Genomic DNA, 24,499 nt, shown 5'->3' on the forward strand with positions numbered 1-24,499 from the left:
CGATACACTCCACTGAAATCATTAGTCTACCTATCGAACTAAACCAAACACTGTTGCAAACGTATATTTCATTTCCCCCACAACATACAGAAAAACAGAGAGAAGCCCATTAGACTAGTGTCAGTGGTGGGAACAGCTCTCAGGAGATGTGGCCTCAGTATCTCTTCACATCCTCTATTCAGTTTGATGAATGAATGAGGTGGATGAAATAATAGGACCACTTGTCATCATAATGTCATCCTATAAAATGATCATACAGAAGAATCAGTAATTTTCCAAAACAATGTCTGTAATGCCGACCTCAATGAGGAAATGATTCACTGCAGGAGCGTGTTAATGGGAGAATGGTGTTGACCTGCTGCCACCTATTAAACTGTCAGCTGAGTGTGCATCATCAGAAACCGGAGTCATCAGTGTAAAAGAGGTGCCTGTGCAGCATCAATCTTTGTCACACTTTTACAAATGACTGAATCTGCTGTGGTTACAATGCTAGTCAGAAATAAATGTTCATTGTGAGGAAAGACTGGCGTCTCAAGTTTCAACATGTTAAGACACCTTTCCAACACGTTCCGCAGTATGAAGGTTTCACTATGACAGGCTCCACTGTTAGATTTAAGAAAGTCAAAAAATTTTTTTCAGCCATCACACTTTATTTATAAAGCTAGTAATGCCAGGGATTAACATTGATAGGAGCCAATTTATGTTGGCCCTGAGGTCAAACAATCAACAAACGAAGACGCACATACATGACATTTAAAGATATATACGGTCAATTAATGTCAGATCGTCAATTAACATATGATTATATTTCATTTTGTGACAGCAGCTCCTTATCTGTGATATAGTTTGAGCTACAATGTTGTTCCAAGGTTGTATGAAAAACAGGCCTTTTCAATTAAAACAACTTTGAGTTTCCGTCTTCAGCAATATTTTTTCAAATAAATCATAACCACAGAGTTATTTTGTAATGATGAGAATGTAAAACAAATCTTTGACAGGATTTTACTGTGTTTACCAGCAGCTCACGTCATTAAATCCACTCCCGGATACTTCAGCCTGAGAATCACAAAATAAATTGGACCTAAGTTTATTTACATTATTAATTTATTTGGAGTTTGCTGTCAGAAGTAGGTTAGCAACAACATATCATACCCCCGTAGCTGGGTTACTTTCAGTCACCACCAGCTGTTCTTTTCCTTCTCATGAGACATCTTCTTCCAACTTAACCCGATCTAGCTTTGCTATTTAATGGTAATGCTGCTTAAACCTATGGTTTAGATGTAGTAAATATGTATAGAACATTGTCATTTAAAATGATATAATTGTACCTTTTAATTAATTCATCAACAGGTTATTCATATAGACATGCGATGTTAAAACTTGTTGAATGTAAATTTAGCCTCTTACAAGTGATGGTATATTATTGGGAATTATTGTAAATCAGTATATGAAGACATAATTTTCAAATTTCTGCATTCAGCTTCATGTCAAAAACGAATCCATTCCTGGGACTCTGGCCTAACTTAGAAATCATCTTGTCAGTTAAAACCTCGCAAGTTCTGTTGCATTAACCATCTCCATTCTCTTAAAACATCATATTCTGTGCAGATAAGAGCGATTTCCTCCTCTTACATGTTTCTTTTCATTTACTTGAGCAAAACATTCTCACTATACTTTTTCTCACACCCCTCCCTCAACTCCTTTCTCCTTGGACTGTCCCACAAAACAATTTAAGGTTTCTGGGGCACGGCCAGAATTCAGTTGGGAAAAAACTCAAGCAAACAGATGGCTGCATATTTTCTTGCACTCAGGAGCAGAGAGAGTGGCCTTGTTTAGGTGCCCATTTCAGCTCCAAAGAAGACATTTGGCAAAAAAAAACCCCAGCTCTTCTTTCCCAGGGCTTCTTTCAAGTCACTTTATCTTTTTACAGAAATGTAAATGTTTTTGTTGTCTGTCATCCATTTTCTCTCAAGTGAGTCCAGATATTAACCAGGTGAGTTCTGCATTTTTAGCCTGTGGTGTCATATCCATATTGAGCCCTAAGTTTTCTCCTCCATGACTACGAGAACAACATCATAAAGTAAATGTTAAGTTCACATGAACTGGCACCTCAGGGGAACGCTTAATGACAAAAATGTAAGCTCAAATCCGAACCCACATCACCCTCCTGTCCCCTCTCCAGCTTATCAGATCTGCTTGGTCACTCCCTCTCTCCTCTGACAGGCGGTCAACATACCTCATCTCTCCCACTTCACCTCTCACGCGCTTCTTACTCACCTTTCTCCCTCCTGGTCTCAGTCACTGCTTGAATCCCAACGGGTCAGACACAGAGCTAAAGATGTCCTGGACATATGTGACCCTCCTGGCTCTCCTCACTCTGTTTGTTGCACTGTCCTGTGAGTCTGTTGCCGAGAATTGCTGGATCTAGTTTTTTTTTGTTGTTGTTGTTGTTGTTGCATTTAATTTGCATATGGATGAGGAGTTTCTTGTTTAGACACATTTCTGATAGCAGTCTGGTTCCTTTGTTTTCCATGGAGAGGTTTGCATGAAGGCTTAGATTTTGTGCTTTTCATGCTTTGCTTTTTGATGCAGTGCCTCCAGAGGCCGACTCTGCAGCTGTGCTGAGCAGCACAGGCAACGCTAAAGATCCACAAGGTGAGGGTCTGCATCAGCTGCACCTCATCTGTTGTTCATCCTCTGTTTTTCCACCCGCCATGTTGAGAACCGAAACTTCTCCTGCTTCCATTGCAGTTCCACCGAGGGGGATTTTCATGAAGGAGGCCGATGCATCACATTTCTTCAGGAGACGCACGAGACGGGGGGTAAAGTCACAGGACGAGATCAGTGGTGAGTTCAGATCTTCACTCATACTGATTTATACAGTTACGCCAGAATGGGTATCATCATATGTCATCAAGCTGACAAATGATTCATGAGAAAGACATTTATTCCCATTAAATCATTAGGTCTCACTTTCAAGAAATTAGCATTTACAAAGAAACCAAACATTTCTTTATAATATGAATTACTTGTGCTCTTTTATCAACACCTAAGTCTACAGGACTCTTCTGTGTTTGTACTGTATTACCCCAGTGATGGACTTATTTCTCTCATTTCAAAAACCTTTAGCTTGGTACTCAGTAATAGATAAAAATCACCCGTTAAATTTACGGTCAGAGAAACAGGTTTACTGCTGTCTGAATGTTTTTTTATGACTGTGGCAGCCAGCAGCTGTTAACTGCTTTCTGGACCTGACCTGACCAGGGACCACCTCAGACCTGTCTGGTCCCACAGCAGCTCTGCCTCCTGTGCCGGAGGCTACAGCAGGAGTCACGGGCCAGCATGGAGCTCAAACACACTCGCATCAGCGTAGAGCTGTCAATATCCTCAGTGAACGTTCAGAGAAAATTCACACACAGCACCGTGTTTGACATTCTTGGGTGATTTAGTAGCTCGCTTACCTACTGTCCCGCCAACAGGAAGGTGAGAGCACACGCTGTCACTGCAGCTCTGAATAAAAGTTATGTAACATGCTGCAGGGCTGTGTGCTTGTAACAACAACAAGACACCGTCTGTAAAGGAGGAATAAATTGAACACAAAGCCAAGAACACAGTGAAAGGGCTGAGATGGACGAGTGAGTGGGTGAGCGGTTGGGAGCTGAATGAGGAATGTGCCGACACACAGGCAAAGCGGGGTCAGAGAAAAACCAACTACTAAAAGAGAGACTAATATATTGTGCTGACTTTGAAGAGCCTGTGCTGCAGAATAATGACTGCAAAGGAAAATATTTGACAGATTTATTAACCAAAGCTAGAGAAAGAGCGGTATAAATATGGGGGAATTTTGACAACAACAGAAAAACATCTGGAAGAGCTAACAAAATAAAAATGGACTACTGTTGTCCCCATTCCACTTTTTTCATCTCCAGGTCAAAAAAACCAATCAGAAAAGTGCTCTGTAAAACTTACAAGGATTAAAATGATTTACAGCCAGGTGGCTGAGCTCCACCTCACATTGCGCGCACAGGCTTGTTCAGGGAATCCCCTTAAAAGGTCAAAGGTTAGGACCTGACTTTCAAAAGGTTAGCATCTCGATCTTAAACCTTTCCTATTCAATCTGATGGCTCTTTCTAATGTTTCTTTGAGTTTCATTGGAATTAACCTGCCCACACATGACAGGCAACTACTTCTGCATGCTGTGGTCCTCTTCATGTCTGAACTTGCCAGTCAGAAAGGTCACATGGAGGCTATTTGAAGTTCTTGGCTTCACTTCTCTGTATCTATATTATTAGTTTCAATTCTGAATTAAGCTAGATGTTGGATTTGGTAGCAATACAGTTCAAAGGTTGTGCCACACATTTTTCCTCTGAAAATAACTCCCACATCACAGTGGCTTGATTCCATTTTTTGTGTAAAAATGCTTCCCAAAACTCAGCCAAAGTTGAGATACGTAAGACAAAAGCAGTCTTGGACAAATCAGTCACTCATTCAGTCATTCCATTCAGAGAGTTTCAGTGGGATTTGATCAGACTTCAGCAGAACTTGATGATGAGCAGATCATTTGAATCAGGTGTGTTGGAGCAGGAAACATCTAAAACATGCAGGACAGTGACCCTTCAGGACCGGAGTTGGACACCTCTGATCTAGAGGATTATCAATGAAAGATAAAGGAATTATGGCCATGGAGTTTAATGTATCCAGGTATTATATCAGCAAAAACCAGCAGACCAGAGACAACTAAAAGTATCCACTTGTATTGTGTAACTGCTGCTGCTGAAGTCTCATTCGTTCATTCATTCATCTTCAACCGCTTATCCGTTTCCGGGTCGCGGGCTGCATTCTCATACTAGTTTTAATTGAAATTCACTTGTGGTTGGATTTTGTCTTTCAATCACATACATTCTAATTGTAGGTCAGGACCCAGACAATGTACGCATGGGCTTTGTATGGACTGCCTTTCTTGATCAAGACAGAATTTGAGATATGAGTCATTAACTTCTTCCACCACCTTGTGCGCCTAGGTTTCATGTGTTTGTGGCTTAGACACAATCAGCCTCTGAATCATAGCTTTACCACGAATACCAGTTCGACAAAGTTCAGTACCAAGACCTTTATTATTAATGCCACCAACAACAGTCACAGGACAAATGTTTCTGCAGAATGAGCATTTCAGGTAGTACAGAACATTTGAATTTACTTGTGTATTAGTATATTAAGAAGCAGTTTGAGTGCAGGATTTCTGCTATGACGAAATGTCTAATATTGTCGTATTGGCACTTATTTACATAACAGACTTGAATGTGTTTTTCACTCCTGTCATTCTTAAAGCTTTATTAAATATTTCAAAGTGTGCTCAGATATTTTGGCTTCAAACATTGATAATTTTTTTCAATAGCCTTGTTGCTTTTGTGATAAAAGCACAAATCAGATTAATATGAGCTCCAAACATAGAAACGAAGAAATATGAAAGCAATGAGACGCGAGTCTCGGAGAAGCAGATTTTAAATAACTCTGCATTTGATATGCGACCAATGCTGTTCCTGTATAGCTCTTCTTGGTAGCTTGTCTGTCAGACCTTTCGAAAGATGATATTTCTTTACATTTTAAAATAGTTCAAAGTCATATATTTATGTCTTCACCTCTCCTTTCTCAGCAATAGCAGCAGCTCTGCGAAATGATATGAAAATTTACTTTCCAAAGGCTCCTTTATTTATAAGTCATTTCATCACTCTCCTCTCTGCTTGCAGCTGAGCAGAGGCTGGTTTTGGCTGCAGATGAACGGAAAAGAGAGTTTCACGAGGAGAAGAGGAATGAGTTTGAGAGTTACGCTGAAGAGGAGCATGATGGTATGTGAACTCTTCATCTGATGCAGCTAAAAGGGATCAGCTCATTCAATGCACCAGCTCGCTCATCTACTTAAGCAGTTTCAATCTTTCAGAACAAAATGAGAGGACCAGAGAGAGCACGGAGCAGTGGAGGGAGTTTCACTACGATGGGATGCATCCTCCCCACGAGTACAATCGTCACACCATCTGAGTGTGTGGAGCAGGAAGAGACGAGAGGTGGGATGCTGTGAGCTGACAGGATATCACCACGGTGATGCTCTTTACCACAGACTTTGACCCCTGTGACAGATTCACACCGGTTTGATTTCCTCACTGCCTGGGCTCTGTTAAAGTGATAAAATAACTGCCAACCCTTTCAGTTTTTCATTAGATTTCATTATTTTATTTCTTTTTTGTCTTTAATTTGCTTTGCCTGAAACTGTGTTTGATGCAGGTGATAAAAAAGGTCATAAAGCATTATTATTACGATTCTTATAACAAGTAATTAAATATTCTGTTTTATATGTTCGTGTTGTATTAACAAATACTTAGTCTTTTTATTTAGAGTTGCAATTAACGTCACGTGGCTCAGCCATTGCTTGATTAAAAAATGTAGAATATTTTTAATAAAAATCTCTATTAAAAATATATATATATGATTGAACAAGCACAAATGCAAAAAGTTGATTATTATTGTCACATTTGAGAAGCTTTTGTCATCTCTGCTTAAAATAACATTAAAAGGCGTTCACACACACATAAAGGTACAGTAAATAAACACAAACAGTACCATTACTTGTGTTTTACGATTGATTAAAGCCAATTCTTCATAATGAAGTCTGATAAAACTACGCTATCAGAAATCCAAACAGATTTATTTGGTATTACAGATCCATTGTATTGAGGCATGCTTAACAGCCCATGTCTGTGAAACATCAAATAGCAGCATTATTTTAAAACTGGTGACATCAGTTAATTTAAAATCCACTCTCATGCAATTAGGAAACATTCAGTACTTGAAGCCGACAAACCAAAGTGAAATATGCATTTTTAGTAGAAAGAGAAGAACTATCCTGGGTTAAATAGAAGCATAACAATTTTTAACACTCGTGTTCACACATAAGTGTGAATACACTGTACTTACTCATGTTTACTATATGTTTGTAATGACATTAGTTAAATATTTTAGCTTAGTTATCCAGTTTCTAATAATAAAAAAAAAAACTGACGTGCATACCCTAACTTGATATTTACTCTTCATCAAAGAGGCAATGACACATGCAAACAAACCTTTTTAATACATGAATCTCTACAACTCCAAAAACCAGTTCAGTAACAATATGTAACACATGCATACTGAGGGGGTGCTTTTTTTTGTTTGTTTTTTAGTTTGGGTTTTTTTTTTTTTGTTTTGTTTTTTTTTGTCAGTTTTTTGTTTTTCGGTGGGAAGTTGGGACCAGGGTGCCGGAAAGACAAAACTAAAACACTCAAACCCAAGCAAATTGTGTTGTTGACATCTCTATTTACAGTAAATAGAGGCTTAAAGTCCATATGCTGATATTCACCACAACATTTTTCGATTTTGCACAGTGACAAAGCCCTTCATGTTGGGCTTGTTCTGGTGGAGTGTTATTTTCTCCCCGTCATTCAAAATGAGTGATTTAAAAATAAAATAGAGGTACCACAGAGAAAATGCAAAGCCAGGTCCCTTCCCTTCTCTGTGTGAAAGAATGAGAAGGAGAATGAGTCCTCCGGCTAAATTCAACAGGCTGGTATGAAAGCACAGTGATTAAACAGAGAGTGAGCTGTTTACAGACCAGCCACTTCATGAGCAGGAGCAAGCACAATATTTAGACTACTTGACTGTACACTACTGAAAGGACAACTCTGCAAGGGGAGGAATCCTTATTAAGATACATTTTGGTTAATTTGTCATTTCACATTTTTACTGCAGACAAGAACACACACTTCACTTATAAACACTTCCCTTAAATCTATTTTGCATGGCCTTTAATGGGAAAATTACTGTTCAGTGTGAGTTGCACGATGCATGGTCACATGTTACAAATGATGGACTCAAGAAAACTGTCAATCTCTCCTAATGGCACATTAGCGTAGTATGCAGGATTTAGAGGTTTTTCTTTTCCGCTATCTCCCCATTGCCTCCCCTGCAGCCCCAGCACCGAAAGAGGGGTTTGGATAGCCTCATGTCAGAGCACATCCCTGAGAAGTAATCACATCGCGACAATACATGATTGCCATCCTGTGGTCAAGTAAGACTTCACAGTCACTTTAAGATTGACTGATTAATCAAATAAAACGAGTAACAACTATTAGATACGGTACCTTTATAATTCAGTGAAATAATTTTTCAGTCCAGTATAATTTCTGCAAGTGGCATTCTTACAAAAGTCACAATATGTTGTAAGAAAATAAATAATCCAATACATTAGTGCAACGCACCGGCCCTCTCAGCGATCACACTCCATGACCAACCTTCCATGTCCACACAGTTGGAAACAAGCGATTACACATACTGTCATACTGTTGCGAGTCATATGAGTCTGTGAGCCATTGTAGCAAAATACCACAGAAAAAGAACAATGAGAACTTCAGAGTGCAGATAATATCACAATTATTTACCAACAGCTTGAAGCTTATGTGTCACTTGCATAACACAAGTCCAATCAGTTCCAGGCAGGATATTTACACAAGCCATACCGAGGAGCGTCCTGTCTCAAGATGCTCACAGTCAAAAACGACAGCAGCTTTAATAATTAGTTCCCTTTAGTGTGGCACTTCCCAGACCAGCTGCTTGTTTGTTTGCCAGCCATGATCGAGGCTGAACATGCCTTCCACAATAACTTCTGTTGAGCCTCTGCCCCTCTGCACTTCCAGGTCTGTATGGCAGTGGGAGGGGAAGCAGCGGGGTGCCGTGCTGAGCCAATGCTCCTGAAATTCCTCCCGTGGTTTGCAGAAACATGGTGGGAGGGTGCGGGATGGGCAAACTGGGCAACAATGTTGAATCACGAGGTCTGGGACGGCTTCATCCGATCTCAAAGCTCCGTGGTCTCCCAGCTCACCTCCCGCGGAACCTGGCGTCATTTAGTCCCAGTGTGGATGACGGTGACAGTGGAGGGTCGAGGCCGCGACGGTTCGGCCATCACCGGCAGTTCCTCTCGAACAGGAGAAGAAGCATCAGAGTCCTGATTGTACACCTTAACAGCAGATGGCATTGGAGCTATAGGAGAACCTGTGGAACAAAATAAAAGAAATGTGAGGAATTATTTTAACAGTTCCCTTTTTTTTTTTTTCCCCAAAGTCAGAGGCATTCAGGTTAAAAGGATGACGGTGGCAATACAGGATGCTGGTCATCATCTAAGAGCTCTGACTTTACTGTACAGTTACTAACCCTAACCCTAACCTTAATTTCTTAAAAAAAAAAAAAAAAAGAAAAAAGAAAAAAAGAGAGGGGTAAATAATTTCTGAAAAAGCTGGGCACTCTTTTCCATAAATGGCACTCATAAAAATGTATATATATATATATATATATTATAATTAATAATTGTTTGGCCTTACTTTCATAGTTTATTGCCTGATAATTTGGTTCAGAACGTGAACATTTATTGATTCATTTATATTGATTTAAACAAAGAAAGGCCAAAAATGCTCACATTTCAATACAAGAAGCAAATAATGATTGTCTGCCAGTCAAATAATCATTTCACCACAAACATAGGGAAAAGGGACGATGACATAATCCTATTTTTAAATTAACTAATTCATTCAACTCATTAATTAATCAGATTAATCAGATTTTTTTTTTTAACAGTTCGACAGTTCGATTTGAAATACAGTTCTCAGTTTAAAAAATATCTTAATTAAACGCTACCAGACATATTGTGACCACATGGCTCATGTCTAACCCAGTTGACTCTGTTAATTGAAAACAACACCTCAAGAGCTTTTTTAAACTAATCAGCGTGACGGAGGACGCGGCAGAGTGAACAGAGATCAGCTGAGTGCAGCAGTAAGAGACGGACATGTCCATGTCAACAGAGAGCAGCTGGAGTGGCACTCACAGTTCTTCAGGGAGAGCGGGGCGCAGTCCACGGACTGGCTCTTGGCTGGAGCTCGGCTCTGAGGGTTGGGCGGCGGGTTGTTGCTGTTGATGCTGCTGCTGAAGCTGGTGCCCAGTTGCAGACGCCTCATATGGCGGACGACAGCTGTCGCATTGAAGGCTTGCTGTAAAGAAAAAGACGTGCATGTTTTTGCAATTCCAAAACAAAGAGAATCGTTAGTCTGTCATATTAAAGGCAATACGTTGTATGGAAAAAAAGATGCCATCTTCTACTTACCCTCCATTTGCTTTTGGCAAAGTTTTTGCGTATCTGCCGACTGACTGACTCGTGTATGTTCTTGCAGAGAGCCGTGTCTCCAGCAATCCTGTATATTAGAGTAATTTCTCTTAAAACGTGAAAAAATAACATGAAATCACACAGAAACACACCATTGGCAAAGTTATTTATATTAATGTCTGTAAAATATTGGGCATTCATCCTCAGGCCACTTTCCTACTTGCTTCATTTATTTCCATTCTTCTAAAACATCTGTGATTGATGGAGCGCTGTTTTTACAGCAGGTCACACACTATACTGCGCGCCGTCCCATTAATCAAAATATCTGTGTGTGAAACCTCGTCGACGAAACTCATTTCTCTCTGTTATGACACCTGTTACTGGTGTCACAAAGCACAGATTCGTATGTGAAGGACCACCTGCCTGGGACCCAAAGGCGTATTAGTAGCAAACAGACTTTCACATTGGCTGCTTCAGCTAGAGACAGCGGCCCACGCCAGCCTTCTCTTGTTAGCTCCGGCTCAGGCCTGGGAAGACATCCTAATTGTTCATTAGAGCTTCCACATTCTTCAAGGATCCTTCAGGACGCCAGCCACTAATTGGAAGCCATCTATTCAGCAGATTTCTCCCCGAGGGCTGGCAGTGCTGAGGCAGAGGTGGGTTTGCAGCTCGGAGCCATGGCGACGGATGATAGTGGGAGGACATGCTCTCTACGCGTAAGCCTGGAAATCTGAGCCTTACTGTTGTTTAATCGCACCAAAATGTGCGGTCACCTGTGATAGTCTGGCTGAGGCGCAGTGTGTGTTGGTTCATTTCTCACCATGGGTGCTGAAGGGCCTGGTCACACGTGAATCTCTTCTTTGGGTCCTTCTCCATTAGGCAGCTGATGAAGTCTTTGGCTATGAAAGCAGTTGAAAAAAGGTCAAGAGGACGTCCAAGTGAGAAAATCTCACATACTCTGCTGCACTCAAGGATTCAAATGTTTATTTTAAGTCTGGTGTTAAAAAAATTTGAATAATTTAGTAATAATTATAAAAGAAAAAGGCACAGATACGAAATAGCAGCTCTGCTATTTCAGTTCTTGAAATCAACTACTGTCTATATACAATTTTATAAATGTCACTCAGATCAGCTGACACAAAAACTCCTGTTAAGGTCAGGGTTAGGCTAACCCTAATCCGTCCTGTTGAAAAATCTAATTAGTTTAAAGCTATAAACGTAAAATAAATGCCTACATTTCTACAAACTTACTACAAACTTACCAAAAAAGGCATACAATTTTATTATTTAATGATATTTATGTTTATGTTTTTCCATTTGTCTCAATTTGCCTTCTACAGTTTCATGAGTTTGTCTGCGTGAAGGGAACAAGATGTAATGTTGTCATGTTGAACTGTCATACTGAAGCAATTTAGTTATTTCAGGTTCTTATGAAAACACAAACAGTGCGTCGTAGCTCACCAGAGTCTGATATGTCATCCCAGTACGGTGCATCAAACTCATAGTCGGCCTTGAGAATCTGCTCAAAGAGCTTTGAATCGTTCTCGTCGTAGAAGGGAGGGTAACCACAAAGCCTGAGAAGATGAAGATGGTGGATTACACAACAACAATCCATCATGTAAGTGTCGTCCTCCATCTGACATTAGAAATTTTAACCCAAATCTAAACAGGATTTGCTATGGCCTAATCTCATTCTCTGGCAGGTTGATTTTTCATATCGCACGCAACAGGAGATGCTTCTGGAGGATTAAAGAGTCCGCATGAAGACTAAGAGGGAACAAAAACAAAGCATTTTCATATGATAAAGAAAAAAGGAGACATGCAAATCGCAGATATACAACAGAAATCCATGCTATGTGTTTAATTAGCGCAACAGTATAAATGAGTCAACAATGACCCGCATCATTTGTGAGGGCTTCGGAAACTGTTCCATCTCAAAAATCATCTTTTCTAATTAGATCAATGTTTTCTTCTTTGCTAATGAGCGACACCGCTTTTTTAGCTACTTTTCAGTGAGAGCTGTAAAGGCTGAACAGCAGCTGGGGGGATCCCGCAGTTGTATCGTAAGAATAATATCTTTAACATGATTTCATGTTTCACATCTTTAACCTCACTGTCATGTGACCTCAGAGAGTATTACATTTGTCACGGTGTCACTTAGGTCCAAACTGAAATTTTTCAGTTTAGCTTAGTTATCCAGTTTGAAATTTTTGGAAGAATAAAATAATAGCCAACGATACAATAACTTTTGATTTACCACTTTTATTTCACTTAATAATGACCCCTCAGTCGCAGTTGAACTCTGTTAGCATAATAAAATAAATTGAATGCTACATGCATTGCTACATGCTACAATGACTGGAAAAGGGACTAAATGTCTACACAAAGACGATTTAAAGGATTTGTTTGTAAGTTTCCTTGGTCGGTGATGCGGTTGTGTCATAAGGTTATCATCCCCTCTCTGAGCTAGTTACCAGGTTAACATCAGCGTATGGGGACATCTATTCATCTATATGTCTCAGAGAGTAAAAGAATGAAGTTTGAAGTTGAGCAGTTTTTCTGAAGTGTGAAGTGGTAAAACAAATGTTAGCCTTTTTTTTTATACATAATGTTTTTAATCTTATTTAAATTACGTGAATACTCACAGAATATAAGCGATGACTCCAATAGACCAGCAGTCCACAGCTTTACTGTAGGGCTTCTGTGCTAAAACCTCAGGAGCTGCAACAATGAAATACATTCTTAACATGGTCGGACAAACTAATACTCATGTAGTGAAAAAATGTGAACCGATCTTTGCCCAGAGGCTGAGGCTGGAGAAGAATGTGAGTGCAGGGGTTTGCCTGCAGCAGATGGCTAAGGTTAACCTGTGGTTACTGGCAGATTAGATCAGGTCATGTTTATTCAACTAGAGCATCTAATTACGTCAGAGCAGGTTTAGACCAGAGCTCAGAAGGCTTCCTCACCCACATAACCTGGAGTCCCACAGGCGGTAGCCATCACATCACCCGTTCCCTCCATCTTTGACAGGCCAAAGTCGCTGATCATGATCTTTGAGTCATCATGAGGACTGAAGTACAACAGGTTTTCAGGCTGAAAACAAAAAGAAAGAGTCCAACAGTGTCTGTCTTTGTTTTTCCAGAAGAGCTTTTCCACTTTTAGATCAGATTTTTCAGATTTTAGATTCATTTCAGTCACAGGCACTAACATGTCAGAGAAAATGTCAAACAAACTCCCCTGGATTTGACATTTGTGAGAGGAGGGAGTTTTGTGTCTCACTGAAGTGTCACCACTTTTACTGAGAAAGTAAATCTCTGACATTTAACGACAGTGAGTGATCCACACAGAGAGCTCATGTAATATGGCTCACACATGCTAAATGGTCCCCTTTCAGTAAGACTGGAGACTTCTCTCTTGTCTTCAACATCAAATACAGGGAATTCTGCGAAGCACCAAGAATATCAAATACGGTCGTACCTTCAGGTCTCGGTGCACTATCCCCATGGAGTGCAGATAATTGACTGCATCCAAAACCTGCTTAATCAGCCTGCTGGCATCCATCTCTGTATAGAAGCCCTTTTCCACGATGCGGTCAAAAAGCTCACCTCCAGATACCCTGTCAGCACACAGAAAACAGCAGCTCTGGTTTGTGTAGCAGTAAAACATAATAATGAAAACGTAGTTCACATTGGACTTATAAAAATCAGTGATTGTAGAGTGCTTCACAAGGGGAAGGGAATCTAATAGAATATCAAAACATTAAAATTTCAAATGAACTAATACGTTCCCATACACTTTTTCATGTCTCACATACAAGACAAAGATTTGAATGCATAGGCCTTACACATGTGCATGTTTGCTGATGTAAATACAGATTCAAGTCTGACTCATAAGAAACAGATTTTTTTTTTCCTGCCTACACAGATTTCACTGGTGCTTGATACATTGCACATTTAAGAATGATTGACTGCATAATATTCATAGGCCAACAAGTGTTCTCCACTAAAAGCTGCCAAGTTCCGAACATACAGAAGCACCTTACATACAGCTGTAAACACGATGCAAATATACGCTGGTCCTCCCCCTACATTAACAGTCTCAATGTTATAATACCTTTCAAAACAGGAGATTTCTCCAGTGTGGATCTGTGGGCCTATTCCAATATGTGCCTGCTCTCAACCTGAGCATATACGTCCCCTGATCTTCAGCAGATTAATTATTTACTGTCAGTGTTCCTGAACTCTAAGATAGCCTTCCTGTTGAAACTTTCTTTAAAGCTCTACTGAAAGCGCAATTTCGCACACCTGCATTTCTTATGTTACAATTTGCAATAATGACAATCTGCTGTTACACCTGAAGGCAACATGATTCACCTTTCAGAGGTACACACAGGGTTTATATTCTGCACTCGTCACAAACTACGAAAAGATGTGGCGAGACAAAGTAAGGTTCTGGGTCTGGTTTTCTGGTTTCTTGGATTCTCTGTGAAATCTTCAGATTTCGCATGTTCTCCCAAAGGAATCCAGATTGGTTGACTTGTTTAAAAAAAAATGTACATATTTTTTAAAGCTGTGGACGCAGTATTACTTGTTCCTTTGCTGAGCTGATTGTTACACGGCAAATGGATATTTGGGGACTTTCAAATATTGGCAATTACAATTGACATTAACAAAGCGAATAGGAAGATTTAGCTAGGTGCCAAATTATTATTTTAATGTACTTTTGGATTCATGCAAACTTTTTTTTATTTCAATATGGAAGTTATCTTGCTTTTATTGTAGTGTGTATGTTACAGAAAGACTCTCATTTAAAGCATCACTGAGCTCACTCAGATATGCAGGTGAGGGTAAAAATGGATCAAGGACATTACGGGCACCCAGTTCAAGCAAAAACGGAACACATTATCCAAATGATGGGACACAAGGGGCTGACCTAAAGAAACAAAGTGGTGGATTGATGTACTTACAGCTGCATTATGAGGTACAGGTGGTTTGAGCTCTCATAGATGTCCTCCAGTGCCACTATATTTTCGTGCTTTATCCTGGTGAGAGAGAACAGAAAATTCACTTTGCTTGCTCTCAGCCTCGCCTCACAACAGCACAGGCCACCGATGAGGCCCAATTAGCCTTTTCTTTTGTGAAAGCGACACCCTGCCACCTGAAAACAGATTTGTTTTCTTTGTGCTTTCTGTTGAAACACATTCCCTGCTTACACTTTGTGTGTCTTTATGCACCTTCGCCATGCCTGTCCAAAATGAATCCAGCAAAGCATATCATTCACACGAGGGAGAAAACCTTTTGTGTGTGAGGGAGAGCGAAGGGGGATGCTAATCAATGAGTCGTGAAGCAGCAAACCCGTCACTAGCAGCACCTGAAGGAGATAATACAGGGCAGCTCAAGATGCTGGGAGTCTGTGTCCTGGCAACCAACCAGCAAGGTTTTAGGGGGAGAAAAACGCCTCGGCAATGAGAAATGCAGATGACCGAGCGTGTTAAGAAGGGCATGGGGCTGAAAAAGAAAAGGTGAGGGTGGAGGAGGAGGAGGCTCAAAGGACTAAACAATCATCAGAACTTCCTTTCCTACTTCAGTACATAAAATTGTGTTGCATTTTATAGGCTTTTACAGTAACAGACACAAACAAGAGACGTGAAAAGAGCGGCGAAAAACTCAAAAAAAAAAGGAAATGAGAAATAAAACTTGAAAGAAGAGACAGAGGGAGGAAGTCAAAGGATAGCAACTGTAGCCAGGCAACTACGCCCAACAACCAACGTGCTCTCTGCAGGAGTGACTGCTGACTGAGCTTCTCGGGGGATTTACCCATCACACCCTGCAAGAGGACGAATTGTCACCTACTGTTACTGCAGTCCTACCCTAGCCTGTATTGGTCCCAAAATGGTGGGTAGGTGCGATGTGACGAGGGCGTCACTTAAGCCTGACAATGACTGTTGAATAAGAGAGCGAGAGAGGCAACCCAAATCTGAGTAATCAGTCAGAGCTTCCTCCTCCCCGGGGACGATGCAAATATTGGCCCTTTTTCTAAGAAGTGAAAACTCCCCCTGTGGCTTAGCCAGCCAGTACCTACTTCCTGAGCACGGCGATTTCATTTTCAATGCTCGTCTCCTTTCCCTTCAGCGCTTTCTTTGGGATGCATTTGATTGCAACCATCTTCCCTGTGGCCTTCTCCCGAGCCATCACCACTTCGGAAAAAGCCCCGCTGTTGGAGAAAAAGAGAAACATGTTAGTCCCGCTTTATGTGCACTCAGGCAATATTGACACAGAAAACCTATCGTCAGTGAGTAGACAGAGCACTCAGAGGCAGACAGGCCAGAGTACACAAACAGCATATTGGGAATATTTACTGAGAACTGGCACTGTCCCCCAGTAGAGCCAAGAGCCGCCTGTGTTGGCTTACGCTTGGTGCTTGTGTGCAGTGAAAAGCATGGCAAACACTTTTAAAAGAGCCATTTAGGATGGCTGATAGCGTGTCTTCCTTGGCCATCTGTCTATATACATGAGAGCCTTTAAAAACAAATGCTGAATTAAGGGAATATTTGCTGGAGCAATGTGTATCTGTTGCTATGATACAACATCCAGTCCATCTTAATAAATCTCCCTGAGAATGGAGCATAGTTTTCTTTTCTACCTCTTCTTTTCATTACACACCTTCACAGGTGCCTTTTTTTACTTCATTGAGCCCGTGAGGACAATTTGATGTGAAAAACAAAAGAAACTTAGATGGAAACTTTTTTCTTCACTTTTTTTTGTTTAATGTCTCTTAAACTCAGCTGTTGGTATGAAACCACAACATGTACAATGATAATGTAATAAAGACGACATACTGTCTGCTGCAGTAGAACTGAGACTTTTGGCAAATCATCGGCTTTCCAAAGGTGTCGTGAAGACAAAAATCTGAGGGGATTGACCGCCTCAAACAGAAACACAGCCGCCATCAAAAGGTCCATCATGTTCTCCAAGTGCAATCAGTCCCAGCCGACAGGCCCAGGACTCACTGCAGCTCACTTCACGACATGTTGCAGTGAGCTGCGGCCACTGTGGCCATCAAATCCATCCTAATCCCTCAGTCCACCATCACACAGGGAGGGGGGAGGGTCAGTCAGAGCCACAACACACAAGTACACACTGCAGAGCAACACACTACCTGCTCACCAAGCCCGACCCCCCGCGTGATGAGCTGGGAGACACAGAGCAAACAAACAGAAGAGTGAGGCCTCAGAGCATACGCCCTTCTGACTTTGACCTCATTCTGGCGTGTGGGACAATATGTAAATTCAAGGGCTTGTGTAGGAGAACTGGTTTGTTACAGCACATACCCACACAGGCGCACGCGCACACACACACACACACACACACACAGAGGCCCTCCCCGCACAATTGTTGCTGTGAGGACAATGAGCATCATTTCTCTATTCAGCGCATGTGACCGACTCCTACAGCTTTGTGGTCATGAAGAACTCCACCATCAAGTAGAGCTTGTCAAGCAACTATCGCTCTGCTTTTTCAGAGCACACTTTCTGCACCCCGAGACACAAACCCTGATGGAAACCACAGGAAACCTGTGAACTAACAGAGAGGTTGGTAAAGCATGTAGCACCATCACTTCCTGTGAATGACAACATGACAGAATCCAAGCCTGTGACTTCTCTTGCTCTGTCAGAGTACGAGGAACGACAAACTGCTGCGAGCACCTCGGAGCAGTCAGTCTGTGAATTCATGGCTCAGAGAGAAGGGAGGCTGTGATGTCTGCTGAAGACATGCATATGGTGATACATGCACACACTACAGCTGATGAGATTAGACAAAGCAGATACCACTTTCATCTTAGCCCCTTTTTAGCACAAATGCTGAGCATTTGATGAAGATAAGGATTCAATGTTTCCTTTGTTGTCCCACAGCAAATGAAATGTTTCCAGATGTCTGACAGCTGCTCAGCCACTTTATGGCTATTTGTTCAACTCATTTTTAATCAAGAACGCTACTTAAAGATCCACCAAATAAAAGGATTGGTTAGTCATAATACCACATAACACATTTTCTCTTGAACAACCCTTGACGTGATCTGAGGCAGCATAAAAGGAAGTGAGGAAGCTCCTTATGAACTGGTCCCTCAAATCACATCATTCTACCAGGCAAAATAAATAATGATTGTATCAGTGTAAAATGTCTCCAGTACCGCAGACTGCACAGCCAAGTCAACATCCTGACTCACTTGGCTGAAGAGAGCACAGATCTCCGTGACATGAGCTGTGTGTGTGTGTGTGTGTGTGTGTGTGTGTGTGTGTGTGTGTGTGTGTGTGTGTGTGTGTGTGTGTGTGTGTGTGTGTGTGTGCGTGTCACAACTACACCACACTATGTTCAGGATATCGAAGCCAAACCGGCTTACTAACGTGAGATGTGGGCTGCTCTCTGTGTGAATACCTCTGCTGATGCTGCTGGTGCAAAGCAAAGTCTTGCATCAACCATTGACTTGATGGAGGAAATGTTTCTATTTTTTTGTTTTATTTTTTGTTGAGTTTGTTTGTTTTTATAGAGGGGGTAGGAGGGTCTCTGTGAGTGAGGCTGCTTTATTGACATTCCCGGGCAGTGCATGCTTTGCGGTGCTGCTGAGTAATCACACTGAATCATCTTGTGTAAGATGCATTACAGCAGCTCGTTACGCAACATATGTGATGGAAAGGTCCAGGTAGAGCTGCTGCTGGTGCAGCTGCCGGTCAGTCACCCTTCAACAACTTCAGCCAGGAATCGGACAGGTGACGAGATCATTGAGACCTCCTTTTTACAGTTAAAGTTAGAGATGTTCAGTAATCAAGTCTGATTTGACAAATTACTTTTAGAAGCATGTCCAGTAAACTAACTTTTACACATTTTTGCTGAGACTCATCATATTTGGTAATAAGTTGTATTGGCAGCAGCCCATTCTGCAGTTACACAAAATGCTTATTTTTAACAGACTTCACACCACCATCTGTTCTGCTGAGATATGCTACTCTGTCTGCTCACTCAGAGTTTTAGAAACTATAGATTCTGTCAGACAAAATATGTGATGTGTTTTTTTCTCAACTCAACTTATGCATTATTGTCGCCATCATCATCACAATCATTGTATGGAATATATCACAAGTGCCAAAATGCTGCCCTTGAAAATCTGGGATCCAGGATTTGTTTTTCTGTTTGCGCTACAGAATCTGAACCAGTGCCAATTGGCCCGCTGCTTTGGTCCAGATGGAAATGTCTCAAGATTTACTTGAATAGACCGCCCTGGCCAACACTGAATTGGCCATTTATTGTGCTTTTTATGCACAATCAGTGACGGAAAATCCATGTGAAATGATACCGCTGGAGTGAAGGCAAACTTAGCCTCTGGTAAAATGCACAAGTACCATCCATATCTTTTGTAAAAACTTGTTTCTTGATACATCTCCATAGAAATACTGTCAACAGTTTGGTTCCCAGTTTTGCTCCTCACAACTCAGACCAGCCAAAACCGGTTTTCTGTCATTCCAGGTAGTAAACAGCATTGATCTTTTGCTGCAGAGTTAAATGAACTGCAGTCATACAATTCAGATGAAATCCAGTAGCTCCGGCAATCCCAGCAACTGAAACTGGAAACCATTAAATGCCCACACACAGTCGACCTGAGGCTAGTTTCCAGGAATTTGCACTTTGTGTTCACCAGACTGTTCATCAAGCAGGAAAGCTGATAAGAGTTAATGTCACTCATAGACATCCAAAAAGCACATTACTCGACACTGAGGGGAAACATTTGGCAGAAATGCATTGGAAGCCACAAACCAGCCTGATAGTGAGAGGCTGAGTTATTTTAATAAGATGAAAACTGCCTCCTGAGCTCCGATATTTGGCCATCTGAGGCACTTCAACACGACAGGATGGCTCTGTAGTCATTCAGTGAGGCAGGACGGGCATGAATACTGAATATAATTCAGGAAATGACTACACACCCAACAAACTACGCATCAGTAAATTATTTCACTCTCCATCATTGCAGCCCATGACAAAGGTCATCCTCCCACACTGAAATGAGCTGGTGGGAAGTGGGAGATAGTGTCTTCTTCAGTAGATGCAACCAAGGACTTCCACCTTCCTGGTTGCCTAGCTGCCATTTTCACTTCTTTCAGGCTACTTTCAAGGACCCTACGAGTCGCTTTGTATCAGAGAATGCTCAGTGCTGTGAAGGCAACACTTTAAAGCATCACAGACAAGCCAGGGTCAGTTTAATATTGGTAATATTGGTGGTAGAGGCTTCTTTATTCATTAATATCAAATTAAGAAAATGTGAGTTTCCTCCCTCTTGGTTGTAAGGAAAGATAAAGACTTTAGCCTCATAGGGCAAGAAGTGACATGAATTAGTCAGCAGCTGCAGTGGGAGCCGACAGAAGATGACTGCACTTTCATCTCAGGCAGTGGGATTCTGGAAATACATGACAAAGCACTTATCAGCAATGCAATTTGAAAGCATAATTTAAAAACATTAAGGTAAAGCTCAAAGTTTTATGCTTGAGAGTCTTGATTTGCTGGGTTTTTTCAGGGCAGATACTGAAATTTGTCAGATTAGTTCCCCCAGCTCAGAGTGCTTTAGCATGTTTTAGCTTTTGGGCCCACATGCTTCCATTTTGGATCAATTGCAAGACTAAACTATCTCAAACATTTCTCCACTGCAGCCACTCGCTCTTTATTGGCCAATATTAACCGATGGTTGAACTGAAAGTTAATGCTGATGAATAAAGTGTATCAGCCCATGTGAACTTTAACCAGTGTCCACAGCAATACTGAGCTTTTTGGACGAATGTAGTTTTAATTATGAAGTGACTAGTCCACATTAAATACCAATAAAAAAAATTTTGCAGCTGTAAAGTGGCTTTCGATGCCACAGCAGGGCCTCGCCTGTTGTGGGCTTATGTAAAAATGAATGTACTGAGGAAAGATCTGAGAAAAACCATTCTCTGAAAGCTTAGTATCAGTGGTTTGTCTGACGTGGGGGATTTCAAAGCGAAAAAGTTGGATAAGTGCATGTTTAATCACCAGCCGGGCTCTAGTGTGTTGTTAAAAGCGGTCCTAAACAAACAGCAGAACATCCCTGCTGTGAGCGGCAGCCCTGCCTCATGCCGCACATTAGCAGCACTTTGCCCACCTGGGATCTGAGGGCGTTTGTGGTCAGGTTAGTTAATTTGCTTCCACAGAGTATCAGCAGCTTACAGGTCTGAAATTAGCTGAGAGACAAGTGACGGCGTGCAAGGAGAACGGGCTTCCGCTGCAATGATCTCATTAGCTCATAACATTCAAAGCACAGGGAAGAAGTGTGTCCAAAGCCTGAGTGACACGGGAGCAGACTTCCTGCTCCAAACCTGTTAATATCTCATCGGTTTGTAACGTTCGCGCACACAGTGGCCTCTGACCTCTGGTTCTCCCTTTGCTTCATAATATGTTCACCTGTGAGTCATGTTTTCGCCTTAGCACACCAAACACGTTCCAGTCAGTGGAACTAAACTATGACAATAACCTGAAAGATTGTGGCTATCATGAACACCTCATTTCAGACTAATGACTGTGAGCTGTGCACCATTCAAAACATGAAAAAAAAAAAAAAACAAAGAAGATTTTAAGGTCGTGCCGATAATGCTACTTTATACTGGTGGGAAGTTTACATAAAATGAAGCAAATTTGATATATTAATGTTAAAGTCCATGAGTTGAAAATCAGCATGCAAACTAACCAGCGGATGTCGGTGTCTGATAAATGCACTGCAGCAAAGCCTACTATAATTTTCTATTGAGGTACAGAAGAATGATTAATGAACATCAAGTGGACAGAGCTCTGAAACTTAACACCCAGTGGACGACACACCGCAGAGAGATAAACAATCTCTGACACTGATGGGGAAACTATACGGGGACTCTAGAGCGAAAAGTTACAGCAAGAAGAGGGCAGAGGGGGATAATCTGTGCCTCTTCCTCTGGACAAGAGTCCTTCTCATCCATTTTTAATCCAGGTAAAGCTGCAGGGCCGCTGGGCTTTGCTGCCCTCGGCGGCCTATTGTGAACCCATGCTGTGCAGCAACACAGCACTCCCTGATTAAGATGCACAGGAGCTGGTAAATGGGACTTAAAGTCAATCAGGACAAGTACAGGCTGTGCAATATGTAACATAAGGGGCCGAACTGTGACACACTGGCACCCCGAAGCAGTTTGTTGGGTTGTGGGCGAGAGATCTGTTCTTCCAACCTGGGCCATTGTGTGGACAGTAAATCATGATGATTCACTTGTGTTTTTCAGAGGCCTTTCACACGTAAATGGAAGCCTTGGGGAAATGAAAGCTGCCTCCAGGTTTGAATGCCTTACGGTTTAGTCGAACAGCTGAACTGCACTTTATGAATCACCACACTCTGTATGAGAATTTTATGCTGCTGCTCCTCATGAGAAACCACAGAGCGGTTCACATAGTCAGAGGATGGGGACGAAGCCAAGAAGATGCCAGTTATTCCAAAGCTTTCGCATGATGAGTTTGCTTATCTTATAGCAGCAAACCACAATGAGAGCTTCCTCTAGTTTATGAATGACCCCCTTCTCAGGCCTTCTTTTCGGCCCAGTTTCACACCAGAGTCTGAACTCAAATAAAAAAAAAAAAAGCAAAACAAAACAAAACCACACACACACACACACACACATTTCCCAAGGGAGACATGGGCCTTTCCAGAATCCAGAGTCAAGGGAGGAGGGACAAAGACCAGCAGGGAAATTAGAAGACTATACATTAAATGTGTGAAACCACCTTGTAATCGATCACAAAGCCGACAGCCTGAGAGTTGTGCGGCGTGCTCAGTCTAGACCGGTTACCAGCAGCAGATCGGGTCCCGTATGCAGGGGAACACTCGGATTCCCCTTCAGCCGCATAACTTATTCAAAGAAGAAGAAAAGACGCGAAGTCAAGCAGCACTAACAGTGGACCAAAATAAACTGTGGAATTCGCCTCCTCTGTTGTCCCAGGGCAAGAGAAGGACCTCGACCAAAGGGGTGCTTGAACTGCACGAAGAAGACAAAGGAAGCTGAGCCTGAACAGCTCTCTTCAGAGAGTTTACTGTACAAACAAGTGCCTGATGGATCCATACACCCCAGACACAATGTTTCTCCAATCTGGGCCCGTGTTTGAAGAAGAGGAAGACTTTAGGTCATCACAGATGGTCATGCGATGCTGATTTCATGTCTTTTGTGAATGGAAATAGGCCCCTTGTCTCTGTCACACTTGTTCTGTTTCACTAAACGACCCCAAACAAATGGCTGCCGGTGCAAAGCCCGGATCAGATCAGATCAGATCAGATCAGATCAGGTCTGGTCTGGTCTGGTCTGCAGGGCCAACAGAAACAAGGTGCAGTGGTTGCTGAATGAAATGTTACATAAAGAGGGAGCCTGATCATCATGACCCTCCTGGGGACAGTTCACTGATTCGGACCCTTAAATTGTGCCCCTGAGCGGGCAGTGAGTGGACCAGGCCCGGTCTCCGTGTGTCTGTCCCCGACTCTCAGTGACTTCAACACGGATTCAACAGCTGTCAGTCTGCGCTGCGCTTCCGTTTAACCGCACAATGTGTCGTTGTTGCCTGGCGCTAAATTTGCACAACTGGGTACAAAAGTTTCCACAAAGCAAAGGCTGCCTTATCTGGTTACTCACGTCCCGAGGACTTCCTTGAAGTCAAAGGTTGTCTTGATGTCATCGACGTGCTTTTTCCAAGAGCCATCGCCGGACTCGCCGTTTTCTTTCGCCATGTCGCACCGGGGTGGTGGCAGAGGAGAGGAGGAGACGCTGCCGGAGGATCACCGCGGCCGCCTCATCCAACCAGAGCAAACAAAGAAAAAGAGAAAGAAATGGACCAGAGAAGTAATGCACTTCAGTGTTTCACCACAGGCTCCCTGGCTGTTAGTCAAGCGGACTCCGTGTGTTCTTCAGCCCGTGCATGCAGCCAGCCGAGCCCGGGGAGGGAGGTCCGTCCTACCGGGGGAGCTTATTTGACTAATCTGTTTGACGTAGCGGATCCCGAGCCTGAGCTTCCCCGCTGCTCAGATCACTGTGACGGGGAAACACTGGCTCTCCCTCCTCCTCCTCCTCCTCCTCCTCCTGATGTGGCCGGGCGGGATTCAGGCAGAGAGAGGCGGGGATGTGGTGAGCTGAGGTCGGGCTGCTGCTGCCGCCGCCTCCCCATCCGACACCTGCGACCATTAAAGGGTTCGCACTGCACCAAATCCCCGGCAGACAGCCCGGGTCTGTGTGTGCTGACAGCCGCCCTCACA

General features: G+C 42.3%; 2 protein-coding genes across 2 annotated transcripts; one reads left to right on the forward strand and one right to left on the reverse strand.

Moving 5' to 3' along the window:
- Positions 1-2,319: 2,319 nt before the first annotated feature.
- On the forward strand, positions 2,320-6,036 carry ucmab (upper zone of growth plate and cartilage matrix associated b). The gene is made up of 5 exons (XM_029523713.1): positions 2,320-2,396; positions 2,593-2,655; positions 2,752-2,847; positions 5,748-5,846; positions 5,939-6,036. Exons 1-5 carry the CDS (start codon positions 2,339-2,341, stop codon positions 6,034-6,036), a joined length of 414 nt encoding a protein of 137 aa, XP_029379573.1. The 5' UTR covers positions 2,320-2,338.
- Positions 6,037-7,104: 1,068 nt separating this feature from the next.
- On the reverse strand, positions 7,105-24,279 carry camk1db (calcium/calmodulin-dependent protein kinase 1Db). The gene is made up of 11 exons (XM_029522195.1): positions 23,883-24,279; positions 16,265-16,396; positions 15,150-15,224; positions 13,661-13,799; positions 13,150-13,276; positions 12,829-12,904; positions 11,645-11,757; positions 11,004-11,082; positions 10,184-10,271; positions 9,908-10,070; positions 7,105-9,078 (listed from the first exon to the last, which is right to left on the reverse strand). Exons 1-11 carry the CDS (start codon positions 23,975-23,977, stop codon positions 8,927-8,929), a joined length of 1,239 nt encoding a protein of 412 aa, XP_029378055.1. The 5' UTR covers positions 23,978-24,279; the 3' UTR covers positions 7,105-8,926.
- Between the last annotated feature and the right edge of the window lie 220 nt (positions 24,280-24,499).

Source organism: Echeneis naucrates, chromosome 16 (genome assembly GCF_900963305.1).
Source record: "Echeneis naucrates chromosome 16, fEcheNa1.1, whole genome shotgun sequence".
In the NCBI taxonomy this organism is placed as follows: Eukaryota; Metazoa; Chordata; class Actinopteri; order Carangiformes; family Echeneidae; genus Echeneis; species Echeneis naucrates.

Excerpts from the sequence above, each read along its gene's own strand:
- camk1db (XM_029522195.1), bottom strand. The coding sequence starts at position 23,977 with ATGGCGAAAGAAAACGGCGAGTCCGGCGATGGCTCTTGGAAAAAGCAC. Across the intron at positions 13,800-15,149 it reads CTGTACCTCATAATGCAGCT|GGTATCTGGAGGTGAGCTTT; the intron begins GTAAGTACATCA and ends GTGTGCTGACAG. Across the intron at positions 11,083-11,644 it reads GGATGACATATCAGACTCTG|CCAAAGACTTCATCAGCTGC; the intron begins GTGAGCTACGAC and ends CTGCTTTCATAG.
- ucmab (XM_029523713.1), top strand. The coding sequence starts at position 2,339 with ATGTCCTGGACATATGTGACCCTCCTGGCTCTCCTCACTCTGTTTGTT. Across the intron at positions 2,656-2,751 it reads CAACGCTAAAGATCCACAAG|TTCCACCGAGGGGGATTTTC; the intron begins GTGAGGGTCTGC and ends CTTCCATTGCAG. Across the intron at positions 5,847-5,938 it reads CGCTGAAGAGGAGCATGATG|AACAAAATGAGAGGACCAGA; the intron begins GTATGTGAACTC and ends TCAATCTTTCAG.